The 15,946-nt window shown below is 37.9% G+C and overlaps 1 protein-coding gene across 6 annotated transcripts in view; it reads right to left on the bottom strand.

The window, feature by feature from the left end:
• Positions 1 to 885: 885 nt before the first annotated feature.
• The window catches only part of OXNAD1 (oxidoreductase NAD binding domain containing 1), a 37,725-nt gene continuing 22,664 nt past the window's right edge, over positions 886 to 15,946 (bottom strand). For 5 of the 6 annotated variants that reach the window (XM_042475909.1, XM_042475906.1, XM_042475905.1 and 2 more), the window contains 4 exons: positions 7,467 to 7,608; positions 3,439 to 3,681; positions 1,854 to 1,962; positions 886 to 1,245 (listed from right to left, as the gene is read on the bottom strand). In XM_042475909.1, the coding sequence (XP_042331843.1) occupies positions 1,091 to 1,245; positions 1,854 to 1,962; positions 3,439 to 3,681; positions 7,467 to 7,608 (649 nt within the window). In that variant the 3' untranslated portion in view covers positions 886 to 1,090. Of the gene's footprint in view, positions 1,246 to 1,853; positions 1,963 to 3,438; positions 3,682 to 7,455; positions 7,609 to 15,946 lie in introns of all 6 variants that reach the window. The other variant, XM_042475910.1, reaches the window with a different exon arrangement.

The following is a 15,946-nucleotide window of genomic DNA, read 5'->3' as shown; positions in this document are numbered from 1 at the left end:
CAGAATCTGATATTCACTGTTAACTTTTTAATCTGATGGCTGCACAGATGTATCTATCAATGATTATATTTCACCAATTTCTCCTCATTAACCTGTTCAAAGCCAGCAACAGCTAGTGGCCATCCAATCTTGTGTTTGGACGAGGGTTAAGTAAACAGAATTTCCTGTAACAACATTTCCTTCCCCCTTTCCAGCAAAACTGAACATGACAGCAAACAGAAATCTGTGTCTCTTAAATTCCTTGCACAATGGAGAAATAACATGGTACTACGCTGGCAGATAGCTTTGTGGACTAAGGTTAATGAAAGGTTACCAAGTTAATTAGGCATATGTTTTAATATTATATCCCCACATCAGAGTATTAGTTTATTTAGCACCTTTTGGTAACCTCAAGATATTTTAACTAATTAATCACCAATTATAATGAGTACTGTATACAGTAATCTTTACATTGTCTGCCTTTGGATATATATAATGTCATAAGGACATGTTAGCACAACAGTCTGCAATCTAATGCTCTCCTTGTGTCTCAAAATAGCATTTTCAGGAGGTGCTGTGAGAGGTTATTTCTTCCAGTTGCATGTTCTTAAATCTGAATCTATTGCACTGGTTAGGCTGTACAGGCACAGTTTGGCTTGTGCAATTTACTGCAGCTCTTCTCCACTGTGTGAAGACAAGCCACTTGAAAAGCAAACAAGGCTTGTGCCTTCAGCAGTCAGGAAAGCTGAAGTGAAAATAAACAGAAGAAACCTCTATGTGCAATTCTGTCTCCCTATGTACATCTTAGATTCCTGTTATATCTGTAAACAATAAAATCAATAAAATGCTTAAAGAAATGTTTACTTGAAAAAATTACAGTCAAGTGAATTACATATACAGGTTTGCCATATATAATGAATTGCATTTATTTTTCAAGATCATTTGACAAAGTTTAAAATAATTTACATAAATTAGTACAGAAATATATAATCTGTGCATATGGAAGTGTTCAGTTTCTTACATCTTTGATTGATCAGAGAGTATGTACATATAGGCACACAGACATTTGATATCTTCATTTCTGTTTTTTGACAAACAGTTGCTGGATACGCTACCACCACTTTTCAAAGAAAACATTCTTTTGTGCCACGCCAAGCTTTTCTAGTAGTTTAACGATGAATTGTATCATTGGAGGTGGGCCACAGACGTACCACAAGGTATCCTGGGAGATGCATTTTTCTAGATCATTTCCAGATATTCTTCCCTCTAACAGAAAATATACAGAGTAAAAAAAACAAAAACCGCTTAATCAATTAACATTAATTTTAAATTAAAAGGAGGGAATACTTATGTTTCCAAATTCAAATCTTTCTCAGATGTTGGGGGCATTTTGAATCATTTCTTATTAATAGTAACTTCCCACCACCGTCTCTACAATATTCCAGAAAAGTTAAATACTATGACACAATAAATGGTAAAACAAGATCGTGTGTACCTTTAAGTTAGCTAGGAAGGTAAGGTTGTAGGAGAGAAGAGTGTGTGGAAAAAGAAACATGAGTTCTAAACAATACTTAGGAGCAAGACAAAGCACAAAGAAAGCTATCCAATATAGCTGAAAAACAACTTGTTTGTGTATGATTGCAAAACTTATGTTCATTATGTGAGAGTGAACTCTGACTCACTTCTGAGTAAACTCACAGAGGATTTCCCAGCCCACCACTCCTCTGGAATGCTTTACAGCTTATTACACATAGCAAATACTGTAACACCCAGATAATTAAATTCACTTACATCCTGTTCAACTTATCACTGTAGCCATAAGCCGCAGTGTCATCATGTTTTTAACTTTTTTTATCCATCACAACAATACTCACCCTTGGTGTAAGGCTGAAATTTCTCACAGATTGGTAAACTCTGCTGGGTAACATGGAAACTGCATGCAATCTTTCCAGGAAATGCATTTGTCAGACCAAGGATATGCTTCTGGAATGTGAAGGATATTTGGTCATGCCACAGCCAAATAAATCAAACCAGATGTGATCTATGCCTACTCCCAGCCTCATGGAAGCAAAAATTCTATGAAGAGGATACAAACACAGTGCACACAGTATCCTCAAGAAAAGGATAATGGAAATCTCTTTCTTTAAAATTCAAACCTCATTTCAGATCAAGGGAATGGAGCTCAATAGTCCAAATAAGTTGTTAAGGGGCAACCACCCAGTTCCAGCTCCAGGCTTGGAAATGCTTCTTTTCATTACACAGCTAACATTACATACAGCTGTGGATGGGAGGAGAGAAAATACATTTCTGTCCTGGCAACAGCAAGGGGAATATAGCACTGGGGGGGGGGGGGGAATGAAGATGGAAAACTTGAAGGGAGCATGCTCCTTTACATGCCTAAAAGGGGAAAATAACCTCTCCTAATCTTTGGGCAGCTTCTGGAACAAAACTCTGAATCTTGACCAGAGTGACAACATGGTGTAGTGGTTTGAGTTTTAGACTACAACTCTGAAGATCAAGGTTCAAATCCTCACTCAGCCATGGAAATCCACTGGGTGACCTTGGCCAAGTCATACTCTTAGATGAAGGCAAAGGCAAATCCCTCTGAGCAAACCTTGCCAAGAAAACCCCTTGATAAGGTCACCTTAGGGTTGCCATAAGTCAGAAATGACTTGAAGGCACAAAACAACCAAAAAGAGATGGGGAAACCTCTGGTATTTCAGATGTTTTTGGTCTTCAGCTCCCAGAAAACCCTAATACTATTGCCTATGGCAAGGGAAGGCAACTGGGGAGACAGGGGCATATCAGCCTCCTAGGAGACCCCCCCAATCTACCACATGCCATGAAAAAAAATGCCCCTAAAGGTTCCCAAACACTCTCCAGGAAGCACAGGGGCATTTTCGTCATGTTTTTAGGACTCTGGGCCATTTTACGCCCAAAAGTGGCTTATTTTTAACAGCAAGAACTGAGCAGAAGTTCATTTCCTGTTTCAAAACAAAGTCTCTCCAACTTAGGCCCAGAAGGTCAAAACATGTGGTGAAAATTCCCACCCCACTCCAAAAGACACTTGGAGAGGGAAAAAAGTTTGACACCTGGGCTCAAAAAACAGTGCTGTAGGGATGTGCACACAGCCCATGGGCTGCACTTCACCCATCCACAGCCTATAGCAAGAGACAATGAGTGATCTAAAATATCAAGCAGGCCAAACAATTCCCACTCAGGACACAGAAGACAGGGCCTCACCAGTTGGCCCTCAGAATCCTATTGCAGAGGTGGCTGGCTTGACTTGGAGGTGGCAGAGTTAGCGACTATCTTAGCAAAAACTAGTTTCTCTGCTCATGCTCTGTTCCCTTGTCTGGTGCTGCACTATGCTTGCCTCTAGTCCACGTTCTCTCAATCTCTTTACAATTCCTGGGGGAAAGCAAATGATTGATAACATGCTCATTTCACTTTACCTACCCTAAATAGTAGCTCATGTGTATTTTTTGCACAGTAGAACAGATTTGTTGTTCCCATCTTATACCCGGTTCCTTTATTTGCTCGAGCTCTATGAAGGTCTGCGGCATGGAGCAGTATAGAAAACAAAGGATTAATTCCAACTCCACCAGCTATGAGCACCAGGTTTGAAGGAGAGTCAGCCGGCTGGGGATCAAAGAAGAAGTTGCCTCCCACTCGTAAAGCCACCTCTGAGTCAAGAGTACACTAGAGGAGGAGGAGGAGAAAACAAGGGATATTATGGGCATGAAACTGAATCAGAAGTCAGTATTCAAGAGTTCCCCACCTACACACTAAAAACAAAGATTTGACTAAAGTGTCCCATTGGGAGTTCATATGCATCTCAGTGGAGAAGAAAAGGTTTGGTTAGTCCAATACACACATTCTCCAAAGTTAAGAATGTCATTTGGCAGATTGCTCTGAGTGATAACAGTGCATACTTGCATTCTTCTGCTGATTCCATGATTGAGGCTTTAAACAAAGGAAGTGTGATGTTCAGCAGAAGAGGCTGGGAGTTCAAGGCAGGGATTATAAGGTCCAGGGAACTAAGCGGCCATATATTTTTAGAAGAATCCACTGAAGAGGAATGTTAAGTAGTGGGAAGAAATGAATCTGTAGCTATAATAGACTTCATTAAAAAGAGGATAGGTTGGCCAGGTTCTTCTTTAAAACCCTTGTATATAATGATCTTTGCAGCTGTTAGAAGTACATAGTAACCTGTCTTGTTAGCAATCACAGTTACAGGAATGCTAGAGGAATAGAAAAAACAAGAAAATCATGTTATGCAGAGTGCTACAGCTTGGGACCACTTGAGTTACCTGCTTAAATAAGCTGCCTACTCTAAACTATTAATATGAAGAATAATCTAGTTGATGCAGATCTGAAAACTAATCAAATAAAAGATATTCAGAACCTGTATACACCCTACAGAGAGACAAAGAAATGCCTCCCAGAGTGGGACCGAAGGCGGCTTTTAGATATACAATGAGCCATCCATATCCACAGATTTTTTATCTACAGATTCAAGTATCCAAAATATATAAATTCCAATAAGCAAACCTTGATTTTGCCATGTTATATAAGGGACACCATTTTACTATGCTATTGTATTTAATGGGATGAGCATCCACAGATTTTGGTATCCTGTGTGTGTGTGTGTCCTGGAACGAAACCCCAGCTGATACCAAGGGCCCAATGTACATTTATTAAAATCAATTAGTACACCTTAAAAGCAATTAAAATAGTCATAGTGAAAACAATATAAAATTATTTTAAAACATACAAAAATAAATAAAAAATACATCTGAGTAAAAAAGCCTCCTTGGTGCAGTTACATATTGTCTGTCTCCCTTCCCCTGAAGATCTTAAAGAGTTCTTGCAGATTTATATGGGGAGGCACAGTTCTCCAAAAACAAAACTGGATCTAATTAGTATCTCAAATCAGTATCAAATTATTTAATCAAGGTATTTAATCAGTGAAGTGTAGAGCTAATGTGATGTAGTGGTTTCAGTATTGGACTAGAACTCTGAGAAGCCAAGGTTTGTATCCTTGCTCAGCCATGGGTAACCCTGGGCAAGTAATATGCTCTCACCTAGGAAAAGGGCAATGTCAAATCCTCTGAGCAAATCTTGTCAGGAAAACACTACAATAATCATAAAAAGTATGGTTGTTGCTGAGTTAAAGTCAACCTGAAGGCACCTAATACCAACAACCATTTACATGGGAGAAGATCAAAAGGAAAATGACTGTTGATATGTTTAAAGAAGTCAGTTCAAGAAGTTAAGAGAGAAAACAAAAGAACAGGTACAGTGGCTTGAAGATCTAATGGGACCCTAAGCACAAGTGGAGAGCGCATCTGCTGATACAAGGAGTTGGATATCAATTTCTGCCAGTCTTTCTCTTTGACACAACCTACACTAGCTTCTCCAGGCTTTGGGGAACATGTTGGAGAAAAAAAGGGAAAGCCCATGATTGAAACTCAGATCATCATAGTTAGGATTCCCTTCCTCCCAAATGAGAAACACCCCAAAATTGGTGAGCTAGAACTTTGTCCACTTGTACATATAAAAATATTGTTCCAGATTAGAAAAAACATCATAGACTACTGTTATACCCCACTATGGGTCTATCTTGCATTTTAAAGAAACCTTTCCCAAATTAGACAGTGTTACATTAGCATGCTCATAAGCATGTATAGCACATAAACATATAGAGCTAAATTTAACTGTTAGTTCCGACAAGAGTGAACCCACCGCATCAATGAAATTTTTGCAAGTGTTATTTTACGAAGTTCCCACTGAATCAATGGGCCATGTTTCAAATATTTTAAAATATCAAAATCAACACGTTTTCCCCAAATATGTTTGTGTGCATTGTGTATGTTCAAGTCATTTCTGACTTGTGAACCTATCATGAGGTTACCAAATATCCATCCTTATATGATTTTTCATTTCATAAGATGGGCTGGCTCCATTTCTTTTGAAGTCCCAGTGAAACTGAAATGCAGTTCCATAAAACTGAGTATTATTTCTTGTGGCCTCTAGTCCTTAAAGCCAGGAGTGGCTGCTCTACTATTTTAATTTATTGTGCTTTAAAATGTTTTCAACTATTTTTAATGCCACTAACTTTAAAGTCTTTTTGTTCTTTGTTGAAAGGCATAGGTTTGTGATCTCTCCAAACGGGAATGTTCACTGTCTACTGTTGCATATGGCCATTCTAAAGATTAAAAAAATTGACGTAAGACACAGAATACTTAATAATACTAAATAATGATAGTACATGTAATCCATTCTTAGAAGACATTTATCTTGATACCTTGACATGCTCTCCTCAGAACTGGCTAATGGTCTTAACTGTTTTCAGTGCTGTGACACTATGAATTTAATTTTAAAAAATTAAAACAAGGAAGGCAGGCAGGAAGCAAAACTCCTAGGAGATGCCTCAAAGGCAGATAATTATGAGGTTACATTTTGAGAGGTCCCTAATGAGCAACAGAGAATCAATAGGAAATCTCCACAAGGATTTATATTAGCATGTGTGGTCCAGCAACACTGGTTCCATACTTCAGCAGAATATCTTTCAAAGTGAGTTATTTTATTGAAATTCCAATGGTGCATGAAACTAACCTATTTAACAACAGTGGGGGCCCATTTTACAGTCACATGGTAATGGATGGATTAGGAGCCACTTGGGGATTCTTTTTGCTCAAGAGATAAGGCTGCATTGATTTTACACTGAGTTGTCTGTGTATTGTTTGTGCCTTCAAATCACTGCTAGTCAACAAATCGCAGCAAGCAAAACATATTTCTTTCAACTCTGCTGGCACAGAAGTGAGTGAAAAAGTGAAAATGCTGTTCTTTTGAAGAATTTGTGCTTCCAGGTAACTGTAATAGTGTTCCGCTTCCTCTCCTGCTGAAATTAGTAACAGAAAGGGATGCACAATCTATGCACTATTTCAAAGTCAGAGTCTGCTTTCCATGCTACAGCATTTAAAGACATATAAGTTTATCTCTAGGTAAGAATCTCTGACTGTTTTTCTTCCTGGCTTTATGTCACACTCTCATCTTTTGTTTTCCAAATGTAGTTTACTTTTTCATTACAAAATTTATGCCACACTTGTGTGTCTTGGAACACATGTCTTGTCAATTCTTTCAGCAAAAGCTAAATGTGGCTATTTTACACCTTTTTACAATATCTCTACTCTTTCTTTGCTCTGCCCCACTCCAAATATTAGATCAGATGAGTGGTGCTGGTGGGGAATGATGTATTATGAATGGATGGACGTTAACTTAAACATTTAGTATTTAAGAATAAAACAAATTTTACATTGATGCTGTTCTGGACCCAACTATTTGTTTAAAATAGGTTTTATATACTACTCTAACCTGAAGTGCTCAAAGAAACATACAGTAATTAAAACAGTTGAATATATCATAAATAATTAACAACAGAGTTCCTTAAAAAATAAGAACACTAAATACCATATAGATACCTGAGTGTGAATCCAATGAGCAGGAGGATGTGTTGCATATTTTACTGCAAGTTCCAATACTCCTTCTTGTTCCAGAAGGCCAGGACTTGAACATATTGAGTATCCACCAACTACAGCAACCCCAGGTATAAAGAAGTCTACCCTAAGAGAAACATATTTTAGTTTGTAAAAGTATTCCACTGAATCTTGTCTAAGGCACTTTTCCCTTTTATATAAAATCTGTAAAATAAAGTAAAATCCAATGTCACATTTATTCAATTTATAAGATAGTGTTTTCTTAAACTTGGATGCAAGCCTACACTGAATGAATTCTAGCTCTAAATGCAGCCTACACATTGTTTATTAATCCTTACCAAATGAGTAAATTCATTAACTGTACTGACCACTGGTCATGGCAATAACAATAAAATATAAACACAGTTTATATCAAATACATAGCACTTGTGATCAGTGTGGGTAGCAAACAAATTTTCAGGCATTTTTGTTTTTTAGGGCAACAATGGGAGAGATTGTTCCTTACAAATCCCAGATTATTCCCACATTTCCATTAATGCATATTATACCAGCATGGCTATAGCTAGATCTATCTCTAGGCTTATACATTTAGGTTCTAGCTTAAATTTAAGAAGTGAAAAAAGAAGAAAAAAAGAACAATTTGTTGCTGCAGCACACAAGAGTTGAACTTATTTCCACTGAAAATATAGGTAATATAAGGGGACAAGCTGCCACTATATTACCTGGGGAATGAGAGTGCATCTGGGTGGCTATTTTCAAACTTCTCACAAAGCTAACCTACCAATAGCCTTTTAGACCAGAGGATGAATATTTAAACCTTACAGATACAGAAATCTCCCCACTAAGTGTTATGTCACTTTTGGAGACCACACACCTCAGAAGGCAGTGTGCACCACTAAGAGATGATCCAGTCATAGGTTTATGTTCCAGTCATAGGTGAAATCAAAAGAATACAGTATGTAAAGCAGCACATCATCTTAAGACTCAGCAGGATAAAAGCTACTGCAGAAAGACAGGCTGGAAGAAAGGAGTATTCAAGAAACATTGGAAATGACCATCTGTATTTTGGTGTTACACAACTGTGGGGCAATATGGAACCCTACCCACTATTTGATCTTATTGCTGAATGCTCAGTGAGGGAATCTGTAGTTGCTCTTAACAAATTGACACAATTATATGGTCAAAAGTGCTCCTTTAGATCAGTGTTTCTCAGGCTAAATGATGAGGTGGACCAGCAAGGTTTTCTCCCTGTGCCAATGTATCAGGAACCAGCACCATTCTTGAACCCATTGGCTATAACTGATTTTTTCCCTTTCTTTCTTGCAAAATTGCTGTGGATTGACACCTTCCATGGACCATCATTTTGAATAGCACTGCTTAAAATAATCCAGCATCAAACCATTTAGCACAGGGGATGACAAGTCCCAAGAATCTGAAAGCTGGGACCCCAAACAAGCTGCACCAGCCAACCTGGTGGTGGAGGGGAATCTTGGGGCTTCAAAAGGAAACAGGGCCACAAAGTTTTTGGGACCATGTGCAGCCTCTGCCTGACCAAGTTCCCATCCCTGATTTGGCCCTTTGAAGTTTCATATAAGCATCACGAATTAGACCAAAAGCACACTGGTAACTTGCACAGCAATATTGAATAATGTATCTGTACTTCTGTCTTCCCTCTAATATTCAGGCAGCTGCAACTGCAAGAGTTGAAGTTTCCAAGTCATCATCAGAGGCAATCCTATGTAGAATATATTGTAGCAGTGGTTCTCAAACATCGGGGTGGGACCCCCAGGTGGCACAAGAGTTGTTTGGGGGGGGGAGGGGATTGTAGGCTTTGGTCTTTCCTCTCCCCCTCTTCCAAAACTTTTTAATGTGTAAAATTTATACATGCATTGAACTGTATATTAAATTTACTTAAATAAAGCTGTGCTAATTTAAATGATGTCATTTCCTTATATAATGTTAAATTATGAATATACATGAATGTGCAAATGAAAATACACTCACTAAAAAAACCAAAATATTTTTATCCTTAGAGTACATCAGGTAGGGAGGGAGTAATGTCCTCATGCAGATGTAAAGAGGGGTCCCAAGGGTAAAAGCTTTGAGTAGCACTGAATTACAGCAGTCAAATCTGGGCTTAATTAATAAGTAGCTATAGCTAGACCTAACTGATCCAGGTCAGGGTTAAAGTTGGCACTCCAGTTGTGATAAAAGGCACTTCTGGCCACCCATGCCATTTCAGCTGCCATTATAGCTCCAAATCTGGAAGCACTTTCAAGTTGCTAACTTTGTCATTCAGGAAGAGAGCAACTGAGTTCAAGATAAGCAATAGATCCCCATAGAGATCAGCCAGCCTCCCAATCCACAATCTCGCTGTTTGATCTAGATTGAGTTTAAGCTTGTTCAACTTCATCTAACTTGTTAGATAATTTCTCACCCTGCTTTCAACACTATCATTCTCAGTGTAAATACATGGGAGGGGGGGAGCTTTAAAGGTTTTCAACCACACTTCTGAGTGTATAGATTGTGGAGTTGTTCATAGTTTACTTTTAGGTCAAAAATTGTACCCCCTAATAAGATAGGCAACATATTCCGACCTGCATTATAGCACCCTCTAGCGTTAGAATATTGTGCATGTTACATGTTGTAATATTGCATTTGGGACAATTATAACCAAATAGTTCAATTTGGAGAAGTGTAACTAAATAGTTCTAACTGGGTAGTGAGTGCCATCGGTGACTGACTAACCCCTTCACCTCTTATGCCCCACTTGCTTGTTTTTTGTTCCAAAGCTAGTACTTTGTTAAACAGATTTAAGCCCCACCACCATCTTGGGAGGTCACTCACCCACCACCTCCATCTCCATCTCCATTACAGAAACTTTTAAAAGATGCCATTATGCAAATCTGCCCAGGCCCCACCAAAACTTCACCAATTCCTTCTGAGCTGCAGCTTGTAGAACAGACAGTGCAGTGCAACTAGAAATAATCTCATCACAAGGCGATTTCCAATGTGTACACCTATGGCAACACCACATTATTACATAAGTTCTCATTCTCTGGGGGGGAAACACAAAGGTACAAAGGGCTCATGTGACTAAAAACAGCAACAAAATGGGCAATCAGGATGAAAGGAAAAGCAACAAAGAGATCCACTGCACTACAATTAGAATGTGTACAATTTATTAGTAGAACCAAAAATATGCTAGGTATTAAGACTCTAAATCCAATTACAAAGGAAGTGACTGCATGTTTAATGCTCCATAAAAACAGAGCTGAGTGTCATAAAGTACCAAAATAATCTATAAAAAGTTTAAAACCCCAGCCTGAAAAGTACAACACAATTGATTCAGTACTACAGAAATGTCTTTGTGAAACATTAATCTTTTCAAAAATATAGCCATGTCTCTCTGCAGCTCCTAAAATGCACATACCCATCTAGATGTTGCATGAGACAAAATCTTGCTTAAAGGCCACAATGCTGTGCACCAACCCAACTTTGCATATTGATAGTGAGGAGCAGAGGCAGAATACTAATAATGTCAACAAATACAATTGTTAAATGATATCACACTTAGGTGAGACCCCTAACGTCTAACCCGCTATGTTAAGCGTATGTGGGAAACTTTTCCCTTTATAGATGTCAGCAAAGGCTTGAAACATATTCAGTACAGAAAGCTATAGATACAGTATATAATTACATGCATATAAATGATATTTATATGCATTTATTCATAATTACACATAAAACAGGCTATATAAAACTGGCTATCAACACAAGATGAGTAGACACCTAATTAAGAAGAAAGGAAATGGATTCTACTTAATATATGCTAGAATGTTTTCCAAATACGATCAGAAATCTTTTATTTTCTGAGGTTTACCGTATGTCATTTGATCAGACTTTCTCCCCTCTCCACACTGCCTATTAAACACCACTTAAAACAGTATGTGTGCATGTACAGAAATATCTGCCTTGGGCAAACAGTCATAATCTATATATTTCATGAAAGTGAATAACGAAGTTTCCACTTACTTTAATGGAGTTGGCTGCTCCCTTTATTCACTTGAAGCTAACTAGTGTATTACCCAAATGTGGAGGTTAATAGAAATTGCCTATTTTTCATCTGTCAGCTGAGAAACTCTATATTTAAAACAGATACACTGGCAAAGCATAGTGCTGCAAAATTATATTTGTAGTCTGATCCTACCTATGTTTCTTTGGATAAGCAAGACTGTAATCTCATAGTCACTGGGTGTTGGTTACCATCAAGTTCAAATGAGAGACTTCCAAGTGACCCAATCATCAACAGGCCTTGGTCAGGTCATCCAGACTTAAGGCTGTGGCTTATTTGATTCAGTTTATCCATCTGTAATGCAGTTTCTCTCTTTTACTACATTCTCCTACCTTACCAAGCATTATTGCCCTGTCTAGTGAGCATTGTCTTCTCCTGATATGTCTATAGTATGATAGTCTCAGTTTAGTAATCTTGGTTTCTAGGAAATGTTCAGACTTCATTTGCTCTTGGACACATTTATTTGTCTTGTTAGCAGTCCAAGAACTCCTTCAGCACCACATTTCAAACCAGCTGATTTTCTTCTTAGCAGCTTTCTTCATTGTCCAGTTTTTACAACCCTACATAGAAATGGGAAATACAATGGTATGGATGATCCTAGCTTTGGTATTCAATGATATATCTTTATACTTTAGGATCTTATCTAGTTCCTTCTTAGCTGTCCTCCCACATCCTAGTCTTCTTCTGATTTCTTGACTGCAGTCTTTATTCTGATTAATGACTGAGCTAAGGCATGAAAAATCTTAAAACTATTTCAATGTCTCCATCATCTATATTAAAGTTATGTAAATCAACTGTGGTCATTATTTTTCCACTTAATGTTAAACTACAAACTTGTCTTTGCACTTTTTCTTTGACTTTCTTCAGTAGTTTTTCCAAGACAACTATTTTCTGCTAGCAGCATGGCATCATCTGTATATCAAACTATTGATATTCCTTCCTCCACTTTTCACATTCCTTCCTCAGAGTATAAACTTTTTTTACTATGATACGTTCAGTGTGCAGGTTAAACATATAGGGTGATAAGGTGCAGCCTTGCTTGATCCCCTTGTCAACTAGAAACCATTCCACCTCTATGTATTCTGTCCTGACGGTAGCCTCTTGTCTTGAGTACAGGTTACGTATAAAGACAACAAAAAGTTGTAACATGCCCCCCCTTTTAAAGAGCAACCTATAGTTTTTCATAATTTACACAATCAAAACATTTGCTATAATCTATAAAACACAGGCTGATTTTCTTCTGAAATTCTTTGGTGTATTCCATTATCCAACATGTTTGCAATATGGTCCCTGGTGCCTCTTCCTTTCCTGAACACAGCTTGAACACCTGGCATTTCTTGCTCCAAAGTTAATGTTGTTGAATTTTGAGCATCGTTTTGCTTGCATGGGAAATTAATGCATGGTTCTATGGTTATTGCAATCTCTTGTGTTCCCTTTCTTGGGAACTGGAATGTATATTATTTCCAATCTGTGAGCCATCGTTTTATTTTTCATGTTTGTTGACAAATTTTAGTCAGAACTAGAACAGATTTTGTCTTATTTGCCTTAGAGTTTCATTTGTCATCCAGTGAGACTCCCCCTTCTTTTTGGTTACAAATAGTGTCTTTTTGCAATCCTCTCTGACAATGTCCCTGGCTTAACTCCAGAGATCGTCTGGCTCCTGGTCAATTAGGCTTAATAATGCAAATCTATTTTTACATTATCTTTAAATTCTACAGGGAGGTTTCTCAATTTGTATTTTGACATAATAGTTGGCTTTGTGTTCTTTAGCTTTACTCTATTTTTTCATATCGATAGTTCAGGGTCATGGTCACAAACTTTTCTGGCCATGTTTCTACAGAGAATGGAGCTACTCCATCTTTAGCTTCCAGTTATGTAGTCTGATTTCTATATTTCTAACCCCACCCCCAGCCAGCCCAAAGTGCCGGTCTGTACTGGGCCTGAGTGCCAAAAACTCTTGCCCAATCACTTTGAGATCTACCAGGAGAGGCTAGCCTAATTTCTGCTTACCTCTGTTGACCAAGACTGTGCTACATGTACTGTAAATCAGTTTCAATGAGACTATTTTAAGGGATGGTCAAAGTGAGGCCTTAAAGCCGCATGTTTTTGGGGCCTTCGACACATCCAAAATCTCCAGACCAATGTTTTTCTGGCAAACATGATGAACTGCTGCTCCTGGAAGCCTACAGGTGAAACAATTTACCTTTTAAATAGTTTGAAGGCCACCTTGTACCATTTAACTAAAAATATCAATTTTTGAGAACCAAACAAGGACTTCTGAGCATTTTGGGATTTTGTTGTTTATTTTTTCAGAAGTCCAGGTGGCCACCAAACAGTCTTGGAGCATAAAAGTCGTCCCTGGATCCCCACTACCACCACTTCATTTTTAAGGGAATATGTAAGGGGAAGTCTTAAATACTGTAGGTGTCTCAACAGAGGTCCTGAATACAAGGTTGATTCCCCCAGGTAATATGCCATCTATTAGTTTTCTTTTGTTTATTCTTTATAGGTCTTCACTTTGAATTATAAACAGAACATTTAAAAATGTGTAACAACATGAAACTTAATTCAAGATACTATATTTATTTAATACTAAAAGAACTGAAGAAATTAACTGTTAGTCAACAGCACCACAGAAAAAATAAAGCCAATTTTGGAACAAAACAGCAGGAAGGTGAGAAAAAAAATCTTCCACAATAACGCCTCTGCAAACTACTGCTCAAGAGAAACTAGAAATGCAACAGTATGATTGAAACTGCTATGAACAATCTGATCAGCTTATCATCTATGATGGCAGAAATCTTATATGGACATAATGTGAGCAGAATCAGCTAGACCATGGAGGAAAATATGTAATTTGTATTGTGCAAATAATAATAATAAAAAAAAGAATTTTGCATGTTTGCATTAGCAAGAGAAATTCAGACACTTCATTACAGAAATGGGTCTATTATCTTTTCCTCTTATGGACCAATACTTAGTACCCCCCATTAGAACAAAATCATGCTTCCAAGCTGCACTGGTGGAAAGTTATCACACCAAACAGAATTAAAATACTTTAAAAGGGAAGATAATGAAAAGAGTAATTACAATTAGAGAACCCAGTTTTCAGTATGATAATTACCAAAACATTTTTGAAGGGTAAATGTTTTTCCAAGAGCCAGCAAGCACAAATTTAGTATGCATCTGGGCACATGTGCAAAAGCTGCTGCAAATTGCTCCACAAACATGAATTATTGCAATCAACATCTTGTTTTCTTGTTCTAAATGTAAAAGACTACAAAATTAACACTGCACTAGTTACTTGTGTTATTAACATCCTAGCAGATAAGTGTTTAGTGCTTGTAAAACCTGGTTGCCAGGTGGAGTGACAATAAAAAGGGGTGAGGGCTTTCTAGACAGATAACCATAGAATCAAGTACACCCTTCAAGTCACCCATGGAAACAATACTAAGGGCCAAAACACACGGCAAAAATTTCCAGTTTGAGGCCACTTTAACTGCCCTGGCTCAGAGCTAGGGAATCCTGGGAATTGTAGTTTGGTGTGGCACCAGAGCTCTTGGATTGAGAAGGCTAAATATCTCACAAAACTATCGTTCCCAGAATCCCATAGCATTGAGACAGGACAGTTAAAGCCATCTCAAAATGGATTATTTCTGTAGTGTGTTTTGGCCCTAAGAGAGTCTGCAAACATTCCCCAAAACATGTAGATTATTAGATGTAATGTTCAACAAGGAAACCAAGCCCCTGGTGAGGCTGTGAGGAAATGGGAGTAGAAAGGACCTAACCATTAGTCCTATTGCGCCAATGGTAACCAACAAGTGTTCCCAAGAGTTAATGAAGTCATTATTAGGGGATAATCTCATAGCAATTTTCATGCTTCCACTCAGGAAAGTCACTGAAGTATCTCTTAGGTAATGTCTTTTATGGATTTAATTTCATTTTACTAGCAAAGTGTAAAAAAACCCCATGCAGGACTGTAGCTTTTGAGCTGACTTTACAGCAAGGATACAAAGATGGCTGATGCAGCCCCTGCGAAAAAATCTTTCCCTTTTTGGAATGGCAGATTCCCATATGCCATACCAAACTGCTTTTTGCAGTTCCTTTACTTTCAAAAGAGGTTTCCGATGTGACCCATGAAAATGTCACTTGAGAAATCTTAATGTTCACTTGGAAAATCAAGTGACATGGCTCAGAGTACCAAAGCTGCCAATTTAACCACTTTTCAATGCAGCTGGAGATATTTTTTAAAATTTGCATCACTCACAAAAAGTACTCAGCAGAGCTGGAAATGTGTAAGTGAAGAAAAAAAGTGCAGAAAACAAGTGGGGGTTATTGTAAAAAGGGTTTGAGGTTTAATTTATGTAATTAACATTTGTTTGTGTTTTGC

This window comes from Sceloporus undulatus, chromosome 6 (genome assembly GCF_019175285.1).
Source record: "Sceloporus undulatus isolate JIND9_A2432 ecotype Alabama chromosome 6, SceUnd_v1.1, whole genome shotgun sequence".
Classification (NCBI taxonomy): Eukaryota; Metazoa; Chordata; class Lepidosauria; order Squamata; family Phrynosomatidae; genus Sceloporus; species Sceloporus undulatus.
The sequence above is the reverse complement of the archived record's forward strand: the minus strand, read 5'-3'. Positions and strand labels throughout refer to the sequence as shown.